The sequence below is a fragment of the Rhinoraja longicauda genome, chromosome 21 (genome assembly GCF_053455715.1).
Source record: "Rhinoraja longicauda isolate Sanriku21f chromosome 21, sRhiLon1.1, whole genome shotgun sequence".
Classification (NCBI taxonomy): Eukaryota; Metazoa; Chordata; class Chondrichthyes; order Rajiformes; family Arhynchobatidae; genus Rhinoraja; species Rhinoraja longicauda.
Genome location: NC_135973.1, coordinates 20438083 through 20457896, shown reverse-complemented (window position 1 = coordinate 20457896; position 19814 = coordinate 20438083). Strand labels below are relative to the sequence as shown.

General features: G+C 44.7%; 2 protein-coding genes across 2 annotated transcripts in view; one reads left to right on the top strand and one right to left on the bottom strand.

Moving 5' to 3' along the window:
• LOC144604023 (uncharacterized protein C16orf52 homolog B) overlaps positions 1 to 3981 on the bottom strand; it is an 86129-nt gene extending 82148 nt beyond the window's left edge. Inside the window, exon 1 of the mRNA XM_078418038.1 lies at positions 3583 to 3981. Within this exon, the coding sequence (XP_078274164.1) occupies positions 3583 to 3688 (106 nt within the window). The 5' untranslated portion in view covers positions 3689 to 3981. The remainder of the gene's footprint in view (positions 1 to 3582) is intronic.
• Positions 3540 to 19675, top strand: LOC144604022 (PDZ domain-containing protein 9-like). Its single transcript, XM_078418037.1, has 4 exons — positions 3540 to 3674; positions 11296 to 11472; positions 14784 to 14958; positions 18340 to 19675. The coding sequence occupies exons 2-4, from the start codon at positions 11454 to 11456 to the stop codon at positions 19169 to 19171; spliced, it is 1026 nt and encodes a 341-aa protein (XP_078274163.1). The 5' UTR covers positions 3540 to 3674; positions 11296 to 11453; the 3' UTR covers positions 19172 to 19675.
• Positions 19676 to 19814: the final 139 nt, after the last annotated feature.

Sequence of the window (19814 nt, the reverse complement as noted above, 5' to 3'; positions counted from 1 at the left end):
TTTGAGTGTGGGCTTTGCTTTTGGGTTTATCCATATCTAAACAAATTGTTATTTTGCACAGTTTGATTAGATCAGTTTTGTAATAAAGCCCTTTCACTCAGCATTAGCTTGAAACATCACCTTCTCTTGTCCCAGCTTCTGTTCAAAGGACGACAAAACATAGGGCAGGGAATCAGCTCTGTGCATCCATGATCGCTGCAGATGGCTGGACAGGACACGATTCAATTCAGTGCTTGGATTGTATTTTAAACACAAATGCATTTCTCTTTTACCCTGGTCCAAAACCAAACCCTGTTTTTCATATCACCATTTTGAAAACCAGCACACAGGAAGATTAATGTTCACATGCTTATGTCGAGTGAATTTGGCCTTTGAGGTCACATGACCAATAGCAGCTACTGGTAATAAATCAATGAACAGCTTTCAGAAATGCACTTAGCCATATGTGGATTCTTAATTGTTCGTATGTGGCTACAGAACAACACTGGGATAAGCAGAATTAGAATCACTTTAAAATGCAAACTTTCTCCTTAAAAATAGTCTATCTAAATCTGTCAACTTGGAACTTTTTCAAGGGCCAGGACGGGTGTTTAGACCTTGCTCCACAACTGATAAATGTATATAACTAACCACAATGTGGGGTGAGAACAAGTCATGACCCACCAATGTACAATGCTGATTTTGGTGTAAAAATACAAATATTATTCGTACACTCAGATTCAGTACAATACCTCTAATTTGAATCACAATAACTAACCCAAAGTGTCTCAAAATATGAATTTCATAAAACAGATGATTTTTCATGAAATATTTATTCAATTAAACAAATTTAATAACTAAATCCAATAACTTTTTCATGTTTTACATAGCTTCACTGGAATTATTTACTTATAAAAACAGTAACAAAAAAAAGCATTTATATCACATTACAAAAGCATCACCTAAACAATTACAACGGTTGTTAACAGTACTCAGAATTTATCAGTAATCTGGATACTGTTTAATTCCAAAGAATTTGGAATGCAACTGGTCTACTACAGTATTAACCTCCAAGTTCATTAGTTGCATTAAGATATCTTCTACTACAAATTGACATATTGCCGATTAGCTTATTCCACCAAATGGTCATTGGTATAAGTTAACAGACAAATAGCAAACTGAACCGATGATATAGAACCAAGCAATTGCAGATGCTGGTTTACACAAAACGACAGAAAGTGTTGGAGAAACTCAACGGGTCATTCAGCATCTTTGGAAATGGATAGATTATGTTTTGGGTTGGGTCTGAAGAACTAATGTAATGTTTAACCTGTCAAATTTCAGCACAGAACAGTAACTTGCATGAACATTTCTCAACTCTCTCAAAAGCCCATTAATTATCTTAGTAGAGAACACAGGTGGCAATGGAAAATGCTTGGAAGAGATGGCTAATAATACAAAACAGAAGCCAAATACAAACTTAATTTATACAGCACCTTCACATCCTGAACACGATCCAAAGTGTGTGCTTGTGCTTTGCTATTGTTTTGTTGACAAATCCTTGTGGCCAATTTGAGCGACCCCCAGATCAGACAAACAGATATGTAATCTGGTTAGTGGGATGAACATCTGTTCCTTTGCTTTACACAGAAGCTTTGGATCTTTTAAATTAAAATGCGAGTAAGACTGCATCCCCTCATTACCCTAGGTTACGTACTCATTCCTCTGGAACTTGGTACCCGGTATTTAGACTCAAGAATGCCAACTCTGACACTCTGCCATAAATAAATAAATGCAGAATGATTAGATGCCAAATGCTTGCCCCATCTTTTCCAAATTTTGCACAAACTAGAATAGGTAGCATGCAAATTTGCGTAAGATCTTAGGCCTACTTAAACCGAAGGCCAGAGTTACAGATCAGCTGCCACCATCTGTTCTAAGTTACTGTTAACGCCAGTTCCTTAAATAAATTTACGAACAATTTTACTGCCAAATCCTCAGGAGACAGGAAGCAACGCTAGCATTTCATCTTTTGAATCACAAACACACTGACCACTCAAATACTTGGTATAACTATTCACAAGTATCAAATATATCCAGCAGATTTAGCAGTATTTCAACCTTGTGGTGTCTCATCCAAGTGTAAGGTTACATCCAAGTCAAACCATATACACCTTATTAAATTGTTCCTGTTCTCCTTCAGACCTCTACATAATATAGTATTTCAAAAATTCAGCAAACAAAACAATTGGGTTTAAATTTTCTAAACTGGGATCTAACACATCTCTAATTGCAACCAACTATGAAGACTGCCTCAAGGTTCCTTTTATACAAATGAGAAATATTTTACAACAACTCAGTTTAGGTGCTATTATGCAAGTGTGACAAGATAGGCTTTAAAATGCAAACAAAGATAATCTTGTTACAAATATACTGAACAGCTACGCCACACAAATAGGCAGCACATCCTTCTAAATCCAAAAGTAAAGGATTTTTTTCTCAACCTGAAATTAGAGCAGGCATTGCGATATTTGAAACCAAATGGCTCTTTATTGTCCTTTCATTGACCAATGACGGGTTTCTTTCCAACAGATGTACAATGCAACATGATTTTCTTCTAACTTCCCCCTCCCCTTAAAAAAAACCCGCATTCACAAGTTGCAACAGAAAAAATATACTTGACAGGTCAAAAAGTTATGGTTGCCACTAATTTACGTGTCAAATAGGAAACTGGCATAGGGGAAATTGTGGTGAACAAAGGGTAGGAGCCAGGCAGAGTTGGGGAACACAGGAGAGAGTCTGGGATGGGTTGGAGAGTGATTGAAATTAGATTAAACAATGTCCAGAGGCATGATGACCTATGGCACAGTCAGGGAGGGTGGAAGGTTAGGATGGGTGCAAACACAGTAGCAGGCTGGGTGGAGGTAAGCACAGCAGGAATAGATGGGGAGGTGGGTGCAGAGGCAGAGGCAGGTGTGAGCATCCAGGGTGGATGTGTAGAGGATATTAACTGCTGGCATGACAAGGGAGGGGAGCAGCCAAGGTGAATGTAGGGGACATGTGACCATTGGGGTGAATGGGGAAGGACATGACAGCCAGAGCAGAGTTAGGGAAGGGGGATGGGGTTGAAGGAATATGACTACAGGAATGGATGAGAGGAGGAATATGATGGTGGGGCGATATGACAGCTGTGATGGAGGGGGCGGTGGAATATAACAAGCGGGGTGGAAGAAGATGCTGGCAGGGGCAGCAAGGGTAAGGGGGTTGGTGCAGGGGCGAGGTAGGTGTGGGAAGAGGGGGGTGAGAAGGAGCTGGGGAAGAGGGTGAGAACTGGGTGGGATGGGGTGATGAGAACTGGGTGGGATGGGGTGATGAGAACTGGGTGGGATGGGGTGATGAGAGTTGGGTGGGATGGGGTGAGGATAGCTGGGGACGAAGATGAGGGGGTGGGATGGGGATGGGGAGGGTAAGGGGAGGAGCTGGGTTGAGGGTGGGAGGGTGCGGGTGAGGGTAGGAGCTGGGGATGGGTACTGGGTGGGATGAAGGTGAGGGTAAGGTGTTGGGTGAGATGAGAAGTGAGGGTAGAGCTGGGGCGGCACCGACCTGCGGACTCCCCGGTGTTGATCCAGTCTGGGTTGGCCAGGCTGGCTATGGCGAAGATGTCTGCCGCCAGGAAGAGGCAGCCTGAGATGATGGTGAGTTTGTCCATGGCAGGAGCGCGGCCGCCTTCACTCGGCAGCCAGACGGCGGCGGCTGGCGAGCGCCCGGCCCGTGCCGCGGAGCATCGCCTCAGCCGGCCCCCGGGCTCGGCCCCTCAGCTCGCAGCGAGCGCGGCGGACTCGCTCGACGGCCCCGCCCTCAGTTTACTCCCTCCATTGTGTGTGCGTGGTGGGGGGGGGGAGAGGCGACACCGATCCGCGTCTCAGCCGCTCGGGCCCGGCAGCGCCTCACTCGCGGACGGCGGCCATTCACTCGGCGGCAGCCGCAGCGGTTGCGTGCGCGTCGCCGCCAGCGCCGGGGGGCGGGGGGGCGCGCGCACGCGAACTTGCTCCCTCGCCCGCGCCTGCGCTCTCCTTCCGCCCAGCCGTTATCGCGCGCCCGCCGGCGGCCACCTGTTGTTCACGCGTGCTGTGGCCGCCGGAGCCCGGGCATGGCAAGATCCCACGACCACAGCCCGGGAGGGCGACGGGTGACTGGTTGAAATATGCTGACTTCTCTCGGATGGGATACCCTACAGCTCCACATAATCAGACTAAGACTTATTGCAATTTGCAAAGAGATTCACAAAATCACTCCGTCATCCCAGAGCACCAACTGCCATGAAACAAGACAAAATACCGGTCCCTGCATCATCAACTCGCTAAATTTCAATAAACTTTGCTACCAATATTCCCTTACCCTAAGACGATAAGGGAATGGAATATGTTACCACCCAACACACCGATGTTCAGTCATTTAAAGAGGGGATTGAGCAACTAAATCCCCTCAACTTGGTCAAAAAGGCCCACTTCAAAATTTAATCACTACTCTACTCCGACCTGTGCGAGATAACCACTTATGAGGTGTTTGCGCAGCAATCAACCTGAACCAGAAACCAGCTCTGGACCCTCTCTGGAACGCAAATGCAGTCAGGTAACTCATCTGGAACATTAACAACATAGAAACCTGTCGGTGGCTGCCCTCCTTGAATGAGGGGAAACATAGAAAATAGATGCAGGAGTAGGCCATTTGGCCCTTCGAGCTGGCACCACCATTCAGTATCATCAAGGCTGATCATCCAAAATCAGTACCCCGTTCCTGCTTTTTCCCCATATCCCTTGATTCCGTTAGCCCTAAGAGCTAAATCTAACCCTTGAAAACATCCAGTGAATTGGCCTCCACTGCCTTTTGTGGCAGAGAATTCCACAGATTCACAACTCTGGGTGAAAACGTTTTTCCATATCTCAGCCCTACCCCTTATTCCTTATTTAACAGTGTGAGGTCGAAAGGGGGATTGACAGGGTGAATATGGATATCAGGGCCGTTTTTACAGCATTATGGGCCCCCGGGCAAAGCAGTGTACTGGGGGGGCGACCGTTACTCTCCCCCACCCCCCTTTCCCTACCAGCCCCCCCCTGTCGTGCCGGCGAAAAGCACTTACTGAAAAGCACTTAGCGATGGACTTAGGGTGCTACATTGTTGCGAAAAGCACTTACAGATCGCTGTGAGAAGTACTTAGGGACTGAAAATGTTGCGAAAAAAGCACTTATTGAACCTACATTTTTAAAGTAGTATTTATTTATTGCAAGTCACTTAACATACACAGATCAGCATGGGGCCCCTATGCTCGTGGGGCCCCGGGCAAGTGCCCATCAGGCCCATGCGTTAAGACGGCCCTGATGGAGATAGAACATCTATCTCCATACGCAATGATCGTCTCTAAGAAGAGAGTGCATAGCAACCCACCCATGACATTGCTATTTCCAAGTCCTCCACCTTAAATGTCCTAAGGGTCAGCATTGACCAGAAATCCGACTGGACCTGTCACATACGAAACGTGGCTACAAGCGCAGGTCAGAGACTGGGTATTCCGCGGTGAGTGGCTCACCTGATCTGCAAAGCCTATCCCCCATCTATAAGGTGCATTAGGAGCCTGATGAAAGCTTTCTAAAGAGTACAGCACTGCTCAAGAAGCTCAAAACAAGTCAAGTCAAGAGTGTTTAATTGTCACACGTACTGAAAACAGAACAATTAGATTCTTTTTTGCAGCAGCATAATAGTTCAGTAAACACAATACTCATAGAGAACATAATAAACGACAATGAATAAATTTAAAACACCATTACTAGTGCAAATACTCCCAAAGACCTTAGTGCAACAAAGATAGTTCATAGTTTAGTTGGTGTTTGACGTGTTCAAGAGCCTGATGGTTGTTGGGTTGAAGCTGTTCTTGAACCTGGAGGTCACGGATTTCAGACACCACCTCTAACTTCTTCCCGATGGCAGAAACTATCTCAAAAGCAAGCTGCTTCACTTGCACCCCATCCACCATTTAAACATTTATTCCTTCTGTCACCGGTGTACAGCGGCTGTAGTGTGAACCAACTATAATAAACCCTGCAGTTACTTTCCTGGGCTACTCTGACACCACCTCCTAAACCTGTAAACTCAACCACGAAGGACAAAGGTTTTAGACACATGAGACTATCACCCCCTACAGGTTCCCCTTTAAAACGTACGGCAGCCTGACTTGGAAATATGTTGCCGTCCCTTCATCCTTTTCAACAAAATTATTAATAGGCTTTACTGAACAACTGCTTAAGTATTTTATTATAATATATTTTAACAGAGAATGAACAAAACTAAGGTATACAAAGTACCTTTTGAAACAAGACTTTTTGAACTGAGAAGTGAAGCTTTTTATTTAGAAACGGAACTGCAGATGTTTATTCAATTTTGATGTTCAAGAGCTTCAAATTCCCTGGTTTAAATATCCCCAATAACTTGACCAGGTTCAATCGCATCAATAAAGCCAAGAAAGCACACCAGCGCCTCCACCTTCTCACAAGACTAAGGATGTTTTGCATGTCCCCATTGACTTTTACCAATTTCTCCAGATGCACAAAATATTTTACTGAGATATTTGATTACTGACACAGTTTGGTATGGCAACTGTGGATAGATGTCTATCTCATAAACCAGCCCAGTCTATCTCATAAACCAGCCACCCCACCTCATCATATCCATGCTACCTTGGGAAAGCAGCAACATAAACCAGGACTACTCACGCCCCGGTCATTCTCTCTTCTCCCGTCGGGTAAAAGTTACAAAAGCTTGAAAGTACATACCACGTATACAAAATCATGAGAGGAATAAATCGGGTAGATACACAGAGTCTCTTGCCCAGAGTAGGGGACTTGAGGACCAGAGGACATAGGTTGAAGGTGAAGGGGAAAATATTTAATAGGGGTAACCTTTTCACACAAAGTGTGGTGGGTGTATGGAACAAGCTGCCAGATGAGGTAGTTGAGGCTGGTTCGATCCCAACTTTTAAGAAACAGTTAGACAGGTGCATGGATAGGGCAAGTTTGGAGGGATATGGACCAAACGCAGGCAGGTGGGACTATTGTAGCTGGGACATGTCCGGTGTGGGCAAGTTGGGCTGAAGGGCCTGTTTCCATACTATCACTTTATGTCTATGACACCAAATTCAAGAATAGCTTGTTCCCTGATGTAATCAGACTTCAAAACCGACCTCTTGTGTACTAAGGATGTATTCCTGATCTTCCAATCTACTTTCAAATGACTCCTGCACTTTTTTTGTACCTGCAACACTATATTATGCACTCTGTTTATTTTATATTTTGGAGAACCTGACTTTCTATTGTATAGTATGATCTTCTGAGAAAGCAAGTTTTTCACTGTATCTTGGTACATATGACAATAATAGGCCGATAAACCTCCCCAGCTTGAAGCTAAGAGGGAACTGAAGAGAAATGGAGGAAAGAAGAGGGGAGAAATATGGGAGGGAGATAATGAGGTGGGGAGAGAGGATATTCAAGAGGAGGAAAGAGTGATAGAGAAGGAGAGGAAGAGATGGGAGGAGAGAGAGATGAAGGGAGAGATGCAGGTGGGGAGAGATGGAGGGGAGTCAGAGAAGGAGGAGGGGAGGGGGAGAGATGCAGGAGGGAGGGGAAGGAGGAAATTGCACGTTCTCCCAGTAAGGATAGCGGAGTGAGGGGGTATGGGGAGAAGGCAGGAACGGGGTACTGATTGAGAGTGATCAGCTATGATCGCATTGAATGGCGGTGCTGGCTCGAAGGGCTGAATGGCCTACTCCTGCACCTATTGTCTATTGTCTATTGACTACGTGGGTTTCCACTGGCTCTTACAGTTTCCTCCTACATCCCAAAGACGTGCATGTTTGTTGCTTAATTGGTCTCTGTAAATTGCCCCTAGCGTTTAGGGAGTGGATGAGAAAGTGGAATAACATAGAACTAGTGAACCGATGATCAATAGTCAGCATGGACCCGATGGGCCAAAGGGCCTGTTTCCATGCTGTATCTTTAAATCAACTAATCAAAGGCAAAGTTCAAATGAATCACAGTTAAAATCACTGTACCTCGATATACGTGACAATAATGAACCTAAAGCTAATATTAATGTATTCAATGCAGCAGTGAGCCTCTGCAAAGGGAGTGCTAAAAAGTTATGTTGGCCTTCATAACAAGAGGAGTTGAGTATAGGAGCAAAGAGGTCCTTCTGCAGTTGTACAGGGCCCAAGTGAGACCGCACCTGGAGTACTGTGTGCAGTTTTGGTCTCTAAATTTGAGGAAGGATATTCTTGCTATTGAGGGCGTGCAGCGTAGGTTTACTAGGTTAATTCCCGGAATGGCGGGACTGTCGTATGTTGAAAGACTGGAGCGACTAGGCTTGTATACACTGGAATTTAGAAGGATGAGAGGGGATCTTATCGAAACATATAAGATTATTAAGGGGTTGGACACGTTAGAGGCAGGAAACATGTTCCCAATGTTGGGGGAGTCCAGAACCAGGGGCCACAATTTAAGAATATGGGGTAGGCCATTTAGAACGGAGATGAGGAAAAACATTTTCAGTCAGAGAGTTGTGAATCTGTGGAATTCTCTGCTTCAGAAGGCCAATTCTCTGAATGCATTCAAGAAAGAGCTAGATAGAGCTCTTAAGGATAGCAGAGTCAGGGGGTATGGGGAGAAGGCAGGAAGGGGGACTGATTGAGAATGATCAGCCATGATCACATTGAATGGCGGTGCTGGCTCGAAGGGCCGAATGGCCTACTCCTGCGTCTATTGTCTATTGTCTATAAACACTAGGAGTTAGCAGGAAGTTGTTGCTCGAGACGCTCTCGTCTCTCACTGGCAACATTCCAGAATCCTCAGCCCCTGCTCTCTGTTGCCCCGGGAGATCTGAGGATTGTCGTTGTATGAGCCCCGGTGGGCAGGGAGGTCCCGGTACACCACTCAATTCTCCAGTGCGGCTTGATCCCAATCAAACCCTCCGTGCCATGGAACCCAGGGACTGGAACACCCGGCCGGAAAGAGGTGAGGATGGAGGCAGAGACGTACTGGAGATTGCTGATAGAGCCCACTGCAGAGTGGGGGAGTCAGCACCAATGGATCACTTACCGATGCGGAGAAGGCCCACGGGAATGGTCTCAGCCTGAGTGTGGAACTGGGAGATACTTGGGCGGATGAGGGTGGTTTCCTGGAGTTCAGTTTCTTGCTCTATATGGTCTACATCCCCATCTCATCCTCCAGCACCAGCCCTGTTTCATCCTCCCACCCCCTGCTTCGGCCTGACGTACCCTGACTCCAATCCCACCCCTGATCTTTGTTACTGCAGACTTGCCTGCACAAAATCTTCTGGGGACAGTCTCTGTTAATTCAGAGACTCACATGGCACAGGAATTGGTCCTTTGGCCTACCGAGTCCATGACGACCATCATATCTATTTACTTTAATCCTGTTTTACTCTCCCCACATTCCTATCTACTCTTCCCAGATTCTAACACCCACATAATTGGATACACTTCTATCAGGCCTCTCTTCAACCTCCAGCATTTCATAGAAACCAATCCAACCTCTCCTCTCCCTCTTCTTTTCCCCAACCCTCTCCCCATTTCGTCACTCCGATCCATCTTCCATGTTTCATTTGGTTCCTGGCCACCCTGCTGGGAGACAGAACAGAGAACAGTACACACGGGAACAGGCCCTTCGTCTCACAACAGCCATGCCGAACATGATGCCAAGTTAAATTAATCTCCTATAACGCCACATGATCCATATCCCTCCTTTCCCGGCATATCCATGTGCCTATCTACAAGCCTCTTAAATGCCACTGTCATATCAGTCTCCACCACCATCTCAGGTAACATGTTCTAGGCCCCCACCAGCCTCTGTGTAAAAAAAACCCTGCACAACACATCTCCTTTAAACTTTGCTCCTCTCCCCTGAAAGCCATGCCCTCTAGACATTGGCATTTCCATTCTAGGAAAAAGGTTCTGAAGTGTCTGCCCTTTTTATGCCTCTCATAATTTTATATACTGCTGTCAGGTCTCCCCTCAACCTCTGGCGCTCCAGAGAAAACAATCCAAGTTTGTCCAACCTCTCCATTTAGCTGATACTCAGTGGAATAACGCTGTGGAGTAAAGCTATGGAACAGAATGAATGTGGAATTAAAACAATGTTCAAACATCATCCAGTTTAAAAACAAATATAAACACAGATTTTTTCTAGGTACAGTGAGGAGGGGGATTAACAGTCACCAGGGGTCTACATATAATAACACATCATTATTTAAATAAGTATATCTATATGAACATATAAGGGTGTATGAGTATTTTTGTATTAATATCTGATACTTGATAAATATTGATTAGGGAATGGGGGTAGGATGAAATAAGTTCACACTTCTTCCTACTCCTTTTCGCACATGTTAAGTAATGGATGAAATTCCTTGTATTGCTTCTGTTTTTTGTTTATTTTGTTTTTTAATTGATGTCTTTTAACATGTTCGAAATAAAATGAAATGAAATGAAAAATACTGCCTAATCCAGTCAGCATTCTGGTAAACCTCTTTTGCACCCTCTCCAAAGCCTCCACATCCTTCGTCATGGCACAACCAGAACTGAACACAATACTCCAAATGCTGCCTAAGCAAAGTTTTACAGAGCTGCATTATGACTTCCTAACTCTTCTACTCAAAATATCGTCATTCCTCATTTCTTAAATGAGATGTGAATAACACTTTGCCTGCATCACCTCCTCCCAAATGCAGGGTTTAAATGAAGACATTAACAAGTTAAGGCAAGTTTTTTATCTGCATCACAGGCACATAGTCTCAAACAACACACAAAAGCATAAATTATACATTAAATTCTACAAGACTGTGAAATAAAGAAGACCACAAAAAACAAGGCATGAGTGCAAAATATCATTAGAAAATGTGATAGTGCAAGAGGTGGTCCATAGTATTCTGTTGCTGAGGTTGAATTAGGGTTGTGCAGGTCAATTCAAGAACCTTATGGTTGTAGGCATGTAGCTGTTCCTGAACCTGGTGGTGTGGGACTTCAGGCTTCTTTATCTCCTGCCCGACGGTAGGTAGCAGCGAGAAGAGGGCACAGCCTGGATGGTGGGGATCCTTGATGATAGATGCTGTCTTCTTGAAGCAGCACCTCATATAGATGCTCGCGATGGTGGGAAGAATTGTGGCCATGATGGACTAGGCCGAGCCCATCACTCCCTGCAGCCTCCTGCGTCCTGTGCGTTGGTACAATTGTTCTGCAATTGTGTTTTTCAGAGCCAGATGCAGATAAGAAAGAGAAACTAGAGCATAACTTAGGGAGCAGCTATGAAACATTCATCAAGCGGGGAGCCAAAGGCCTGGGTTTGGTACTGATTGAAAACGGATCCTTTCTGCAAGTTGTGAAAATCGTTGAGGATGGCCCTGGAGGTGCCATGGCAAACCTGAAGCCAGGTATTTACATTTGAGAATTTGTCCATTAATGCTGCAGATGAACCCCATGTTACAGCTGTTTGGGTTACAGAAACTCCGACTTACAAAGTTCATAAATCACTACCAACAAATGTAAGGTGCAAGCCTAGCCCCGACCAATCCTTCCTCACGGTGACCTGCCCATTCCAGGTATTAGTCCAATAAATCTTCTTGGAACTGCTTCCAACACATTTATATCAAAAACACAACTCCCATTGACACAGGACTTTCTTTGCCACTGTTCCAGGGACACGGATTCCGTCCTCATCTCAGGTGCAGTCAGTGTGGAGTTTGCACATTCTCTGCAAGGGTTCTCTCCAGGTTTCCTCCCACATCCCAAAGATGAGGGTTGGACAATATTAAACACTCTTAGTGAGTAGGTGAATGGTGGAATATGGGTGTGGGGGGGGGGGGGGGGGGGGGGGCGGAAGGGGGAACAGGTTGGATTGTTTTAGTTTTAGAGATACAGCATGGAAACCGGCCCTACGGCCTACCAAGTCTGCGCCAGCCAGAAATCACCCATACACTAGTACTATCCTACACACTAAGGACAATTTGCAGAAGCCTATTAACCTACAAACCTGCACATCTTTGGAGCATGGAAGGAAACCAAAGCACCCGGAGAAAACCCACGTGGTCACAGCAAACTCTGTATAGATAGCATCCGTGGTCAGGATCGAACCCGGGTATCTGGCGCTGTAAGGCAACACCTCTACTGTTGCGCCAATATGCTGCCCTATGGTTGATACGAGAACAAAATGGGATTAGTGTGAGTGGGCGGTCAATGGTCAGCGAGGACTTGGTGGGCGAAAGTCTTGTTTGTGTGGTGGATGACTCCATGACGCTTTGTATTTCAGAGTTAAGAGAGAGAGTGCAAAAAACAAAGTACTCAAGATTCCAGCATCTGCAGTTCCTTGAGATGGTAGTGAGTTAGTAATGCAATTGATCTGATTTCTGCAAAGGCTAAGAATCAAATTGTTTTCCTCTGGGAGGAGAGACTTACACCATGTTTCTAACTAGGTTAGAATAAATTGAAATTACTATTTTGCTATATTTAGTTTCTCATTTAATGACTCTAGACCTATCTTTAACATTTGCGGGTAAAATTAATGTGTTAGTTCCGATAACATGATTCACTTATGCTAATGCCTACAATGTACACATGAAATTGGGTTAGAAAATGCCATGGTCGCATAATTGAAAATGTAAATCACTGTTAACAAAAAATGGAGAGCTATAATTATTACATTTAAAAGGAGAGATTCGTGATACAGGATTCGATGATTTTCACACAAATTATACCAATAATATCTGCAATTAGGAAAATAAAGCTTCGGGATCCAAGGGTTTGAAGTTAAAAAATAAAATGCTGGAAATGCTCAGCAGATCAGGCAGCATCTGCGGAGCGAGAAAAGCAGTTAACATTTCTGAAACAGAATAACCATTTCAGGTTGAAGGCTTTTTGACAAGAATCCTCAGCCTGAAATATTAATTCTGTTTCTTATCTCCTGTAGCCCATTCCCATCACATAAAGACCAATCTGTCACGCCTTCCCAACTGCTTTTTAATCTTCAGTGATCCCTGCATGAGGACTCCCATAAACTATCTGAGGATCAGCACCTTTCAGCATCTCTGCACTCATCCAGGCAAGTGGAGGATTCTCCACAATTTAGTAGCCTTGGTACACTGACTTACACTCTGAGCTTCATGTGAACAAGTAATTTCATTGCATCCTGATGTATGTGATAATAAACTAATTGAATCCTTCATATGATGTGGCAACCAGAACTAGACACTAGTTCCAAGTGCAGAGTAACCAGTGTTTTGTGATGTTGCAACATAATGTCCCAACTTTTATATTCTGTGTCCTAACCCATGAAGGCAAGCACACCATTTGCCTTTTTCAACACCCAACGACCTGCATTGTCACTTTCAGGGAACTGTGGATTGAATCCCAAAGTCCCTCTGTTCATCAACATTCCATAGAGCCCTACCATTTACTGTTTATGCTTTACCCAGATTTGACTTTGCAAAATGCATTACCCTTACAGGTCAGGATTAAACCCTGTCTGTCAAAGCTCTGCCCAACTTTTCATCTGATCCAATACAATGTTGTACCCTTAGACAATTTTCCTTGTAACTGCCCGTTGCCCCACTTTGTTAAATGTGAAGTAAGTGGTTGATTGACCTTCTCCCTCTGATCAGTTGCTGGGTTTGTTAACCATTGAATTGAAAGAGTTGCGACACAAGGAGCAGCAGATGCTGGAATCTTGAGTGGAAGAGTCGAGAGTTTGAGTGTGCTCCACAGAACACTAAAATCTGACATAACATCCATTTTAATTTGGGAGGATCACGTAGTATGAGATATATGTGTAGGAAAATAACTGCAGATGCTGGTACAAATCGAAGGTATCACAAAATGCTGGAGTAACGCAGCAGGTCAGGCAGCATCTGGGAGAGAGGGAATGGGTGACGTTTCAGGTCGAGACCCTTCTTCTTCAGTCTGATAAAGGGTCTCGACCCGAAACATTACCCTTTCCCTCTCTCCTAGATGCTGCCTGACCTGCTGCGTTACTCCAGCATTTTGTGATACCTAGTATGAGATATAAATCAGAGCACTGTGTCCAGGTAAACAGATACAAACATCTAAGGCACTGCCCCCCATAGCACAAGGAAGTTACATTGTAGAAACCAAGAAACTGCAGATGCTGGTTTATAAAAATGAGATACAAAGTGCTGGAGTAACTCAGCGGGTTAGACACCATCTTTGGAGAACATGGATAGGTGCCAGTATAATCAAGGACCAGCCTCACCCTGGCCACTCCCTCTTCTCCCCTCTCCCATCAGGCAAGAGGTACAGATGTGTGAAAGCATATACCTCCAGATTCAGGGACATTTTCTTCCCAGCTGTTATCAGGCAACTGAACCGTCCACTCACCAACTAGAGAGCAGTCCTGACCTCCCGTCCATCTAATTGGAGACATTTGAACTTTCTATAATAAGACTATCGGACTTCAATGTTATATCTTTGCACTAATGTTGTACCCTTTATCTGTACACTGTGGACAGCATGACTGTATTCATGTATAGTCTTTGACTGGATAGCACACAAACTAAAGCTTTTCACAATAAACTAAAGGTGGCGTTTCGGGTCAGGACGCTTCTTCAGACTGAAATTTAGTTTCAGAATTACCTTGGTGTTTCAGCAGTGGTTTGTCCTGAGGCAACATTACAGAACAGGTTCCCTGGTCATTGTCAGGACGCTGCAAGTTCCTGTTTCTCTTCATTCACAGGGGACATCCTGGTTAAAATCGGTAAAACCAACGTATTGGGCTACAAGCTGCGTGAGCTGCGGCAGCTGGTGGCGAAAATTCCCGCAGGAAGTCAGCTGCAAGTTATTGTGTACAGGAATTACAAGGAACTCCCGGAGCACTGGAAATCCAAGGCAGGAACGCAATCAACTGGAAGGTACAGCTGAAACGCTTGACACTGAAATTTCCTTGGTAAATTATGTTCGAGTTTGCTCATTATGCAGAGAGGCAATACTGATTTCTCCAGCCATAGTTCTGTGGCGAGCTCTCTGACTTTAGGAAATCATGGGGTCAAGTCTGGCTCTCAGTGACACTGTTGAGAGTAGCCTGTGTAATACCCTGCAACTGCATTGAAGAGATGATTTATCTAACAGCCACAATAGGAGGCAAAGATCCCACTGAGAGGATTGGGTTGTAATTTTTGTAATATTCCAGTACAAATGTTACAGGTGTGTGAAACATTGGTAAAGCCACATTCAATCACGATACAACTGCAAGATGCTGGTGAGACCACGTTTGAAGTAGTGTGTGCAGTTCTGGTCTCCCTGCTACAGGAAGGATGTCAAACTGGAGAAGGAGCAAGGTGACTGGGTTTCTGGCTCAGAAGGGTTTGAGTTAGGCGAGAATGGATAGGCTGGCTCCATTTCCCCGGGACCTGGTAGAGGTTTATAAAATCATGAGGGGCAAAGATAGGAAAAATAGTCTTTTCCCTAAGATAGAAGAGGCGAGAAATAGCGGGCACAGGTTGAAGGTGAGTAATATAGAAAGAGGATCTGAGTGGGAAGTTTATGTCGAGCAAGCTGTCAGAGATGGTGGACGCAGATAAAATTACAACAGTTAAAAAACATTTGAAGAGATACTTGGTAGGAAAGGAGTGAAGGAATACGGCCCGAAGGCAGGCAAATAGACGAACGTAGAAACGGCCCGTTTCTGCGCTGTATGATTCTATGATTCTGTGAAATGCTAGAATGAGTAAAAATAAGACTAAGTTCTGGAGTCACACAGCAGAGCAGACAGCGCTGGTGGAGGACGTGAAATTAGTAAACCTATCCACTAAACCACTCCGTGCCCAAAATATCCACAGATTCATCAGCGTTCTTTTGAGAAGGAAATCTGCGGCCCTTCGCCTGATCCTGCTTGTACGCGACTGAAAATCGCTGGCCTTGCCCGAGACATCCAGATCCCAGAATGCAAGCAAACAGGAAAACGAATGGAGAGAGTAATGTTTCTCCCGTTTCAAGAAGACTGTTATACAAGAAAGGCAGCCTGCACCGGGAGAGGGGATGAACATACAAACAGGCCCTTCGGCCCACAATTTGATGAACATGATGCCAGGATAAACTTCTCTTTCCTGCCTGCATGTGATCCATATCTCTCCATTCCCAGCATATATATGTGCCTATCTGAAAACCTCTTAAATGCCCCTTTCGTATCTACCTCCACCAACACCGGTGGCAGTGTTAAATCAATATCCCACCGCTGCCACCAAATGTTAAATCAAATTCTTTACCTTCAGTCTGATACTGGATTAGCACATCAGATTTATTCCACCATGGGGTTCTTCCCGAGAAGATCTCCAGACACAACACTAGTGTCTGAAGAGACCTCAACTCAGGGGAGGGGAAGAAGAACAACTTCTCCACCATTGTTTACTTTTTTATACAGAAAAAGAGAGGTGTGACAAAAAGAAATCAAGGACCAATTACACATCTAATACAAGGACCAATTACACATCTAATACAAGGACCAATTACACATCTAATACAATTCCCATGGTTACAGAGAAGACAAAATCATTGATACAGGTCACATGCTCAGAAACCAAACCATTAATATAAGTCACATGTTTTTAGAGAAACGCATCAATTTACCTAGAGTGGATTCAAAACTTTTCCTACTTTCACACGCACCCAAATAAGGAGTTGTTACTAAGAAATAAACTTTCTTATCTCTATAGACGAGCAATCTCGTAGCTGCATGACCTTGCTTTACTGTTTCAATACACAGCACTCGCAGTCAGACAGAGTAGTAGGAGAGGACAATAGCCCATCTCTTCTGTACACTCCTTATCATTCGTAAAGGGACAAACACATTCTGTTCCCAAGGATAACATTTCTGCCACAAGCATCCATCTTACTGCTTTCCACTAAAATAAGCATTCATTTTATATTAGCTAAAACAACAAAAGAAACCATCTCTACTACAACAAAATATAATATCTCTAATTGACTATATCAGCTAATAGCATAGATTCTCAGCAGCATGTTCCAGGCACCCACCACCTTGTGTAAAAAATACTTGCCCCGCACGTCTCCTTTAAATTGTTCCTCACTCACCTTAAAGCTATGCCCTCTAGTATTTGACATTTCTACCCTGGAGTAAAAGATTCTGACTGTCTACCCTATCTTTGCCTCTCTTAATTTTATCTACTCCTATCAGATCTCCTCTCAACCTCTCATGCTCCAGAGACATAATTCAAGTCTGTCACAATCTTTCCTTAAAGCTAATATTCTCTAATCCAAGCAGAATGCTGGTAAACCTCTTCTGCCCCCACTCCAAAGCCTCCATTCTTTCCTGTAAGGGGCGACCAGAAATGCATGCAATACTCCAAGGATGGCGAGAAATGCAGCCTGCATTAGGAGGGGGGAGGTAAATGTAGAACACAGTAACAGGCCCTTCAGCCTACAATCCCTATGATAAACTAATCTCTTCTGCCTGCCTATGATCCTTATACCTATCCCTATCCAGACAGTGACCTAGACAATAGGTGTAGGAGTAGGCCATTCGGCCCTTCAAGCCAGCACTGCCATTCAATGTGATCATGGCTGATCATTCTCAATCAGTACCCCGTTCCTGCCTTCTCCCCATACCCCCGGACTCCGCTATCCTTAAGAGCTCTATCTAGTTCTCTCTTGAATGCATTCAGAGAATTGGCCTCCACTGCCTTCTGAGGCAGAGAATTCCACAGATTCACAACTCTCTGACTGAAAAAGTTTTTCCTCATCTCCGTTCTAAATGGCCTACCCCTTATTCTTAAACTGTGGCCCCCTTGTTCTGGACTCCCCCAACATTGGGAACATGTTTCCTTCCTTTAACGTGTCCAACCCCTTAATAATCTTATATGTTTCGATAAGATCCCCTCTCATCCTTCTAAATTCCAGTGTATACAAGCCTAGTCGCTCCAGTCTTTCAACATATGACAGTCCCGCCATTCCGGGAATTAACCTAGTAAACCTACGCTGCATGCCCTCAATAGCAAGACCTAAGTGCTATAAAGCATGACTTTGTGACTCACACTCTATACCCTGATGATGAAGGCAAGTATACCATACACTTTCTTCACCACTCTATCTATTTGTGTTGCCACTTTCAGAAAGCTGTGGATTTGGACCCCAAGTTCCCACTATACATCAATGCAGTGTTTCTAATTTGGAAAGACTTGGCCGTTGAGTTTCCTCCAACAGTGACTCTATGACTGAGTGGATAAGGACCACCATTGAGAAAGGTTCTGTATAAAGACGTCTTTCCTTCTGTCTAGTGTTTTCTACAGCAGCGAGGAAGGGGAGTCTGATTTATCGAGCGGCAGTGACCTCAATGAGGATGGTGGTGATGATGATGATGATGAAACCTCTGGGGTGAGGTTCAAGAACTTTAGGCCCCTTTCCATATTTTGGCATGATCTTAGCATCTCCATCCCACCCGTTTCCAGAACCTGGCACACTCCAAAGAAAAATAGTAACGTCCTGATTGTGGGCTTCCACGCCGGCTGTGACATCGTGCTCCACCAGGTGTGCGAAGATGACTACATGGTAGTTGAGGCGGAAGATGGGCAAGAGGAGGCCGCGCCACCCTGTGCCATCTGGTCCTCGCAATCGGACAGCGTGCACTCTACCTCGTCCTCCTCATCGTCCACAGACTCTCAGTGGATCAGGCAGCTGCATGCCCCTGACCCTGACCTGGAACAAAGCACCAGTCCACACGAGAGAACTGCAAGCGAGTCTGCCCAGGCAGTCCCTGACCCGTCTCAGCCGCTATCTCCCGTAGCGGAAAGCTCAGCGGGCCAGAGCAGCAGCTCCACAACCTACGCCTCCACCTCCAGCCACGAGAACTCCGCATCGCCCAGCGTAGAGTCCTTGCCACAAAATCCCCAGAACGTTTCCTCCAACGCTCCCCCACGGTCACTCACCACCACCAAGCATTTTATGGCAGACCTTTCAAGCCTGGATACCACTCCTGAGGACATCACAAACAAAGGTGACCTGCAGGCTGCACATCTCCAGCATAGGACGAAGAGGACAGAAACACTCCAACCTCATAATCCTCCCACCGATGTCATCCAACACCAGCACACCCCATTCCTTTCTCCATGACCAAATTTTCCTCGGAACCATTCATTGTGAGAGGATTATCTGTGAAGCCCTTTCTGGGTAAAATAGTTCCTCCTGAATTACCTATTAAATTCGTCAGTGGCCAAAGCCACGAAATTTAGATTTCCACCCAACATACATTCACCTTTTAAAGGACATATTTAAAGGACTTCTGATGGTTGCCCTCCCAACTCTTGCACCTTTATACATTTCTTCACATCTTCTCTTTACCCATTTTGCGGTATGAAGCACCTTGCACTCTGATCCAAATAAGGACTCACATGGGCAGAATAACCTCTCCTACTGAACACTTTGCCCCTGGAAATGAACCACTGTACTGTTTGGATTTCAAAATCTGTTAGTCACCCGGCATTTACTGCTTTCCCATTATCAAGGGATCTCTCAATAACTTTTGTCACTGGCCTGTGTATCTGTATATTTAGAAACAGATGACTCTTCACCCTTTTCAGATGCATGACAATGTTTCCTTCAAGTCTAAAGGACTGTCTTCAAAAAAAGCTTTGCACAAAGCCAAGGAAAGTAGTTCATGATTTGCCAATATAACGGAGCACAAGGTGTTAGGATTGTAACAATTCTTTAGATTTAAACATTAGGTATTTGTTCTCCTCTAACTCGTTGTTGCATT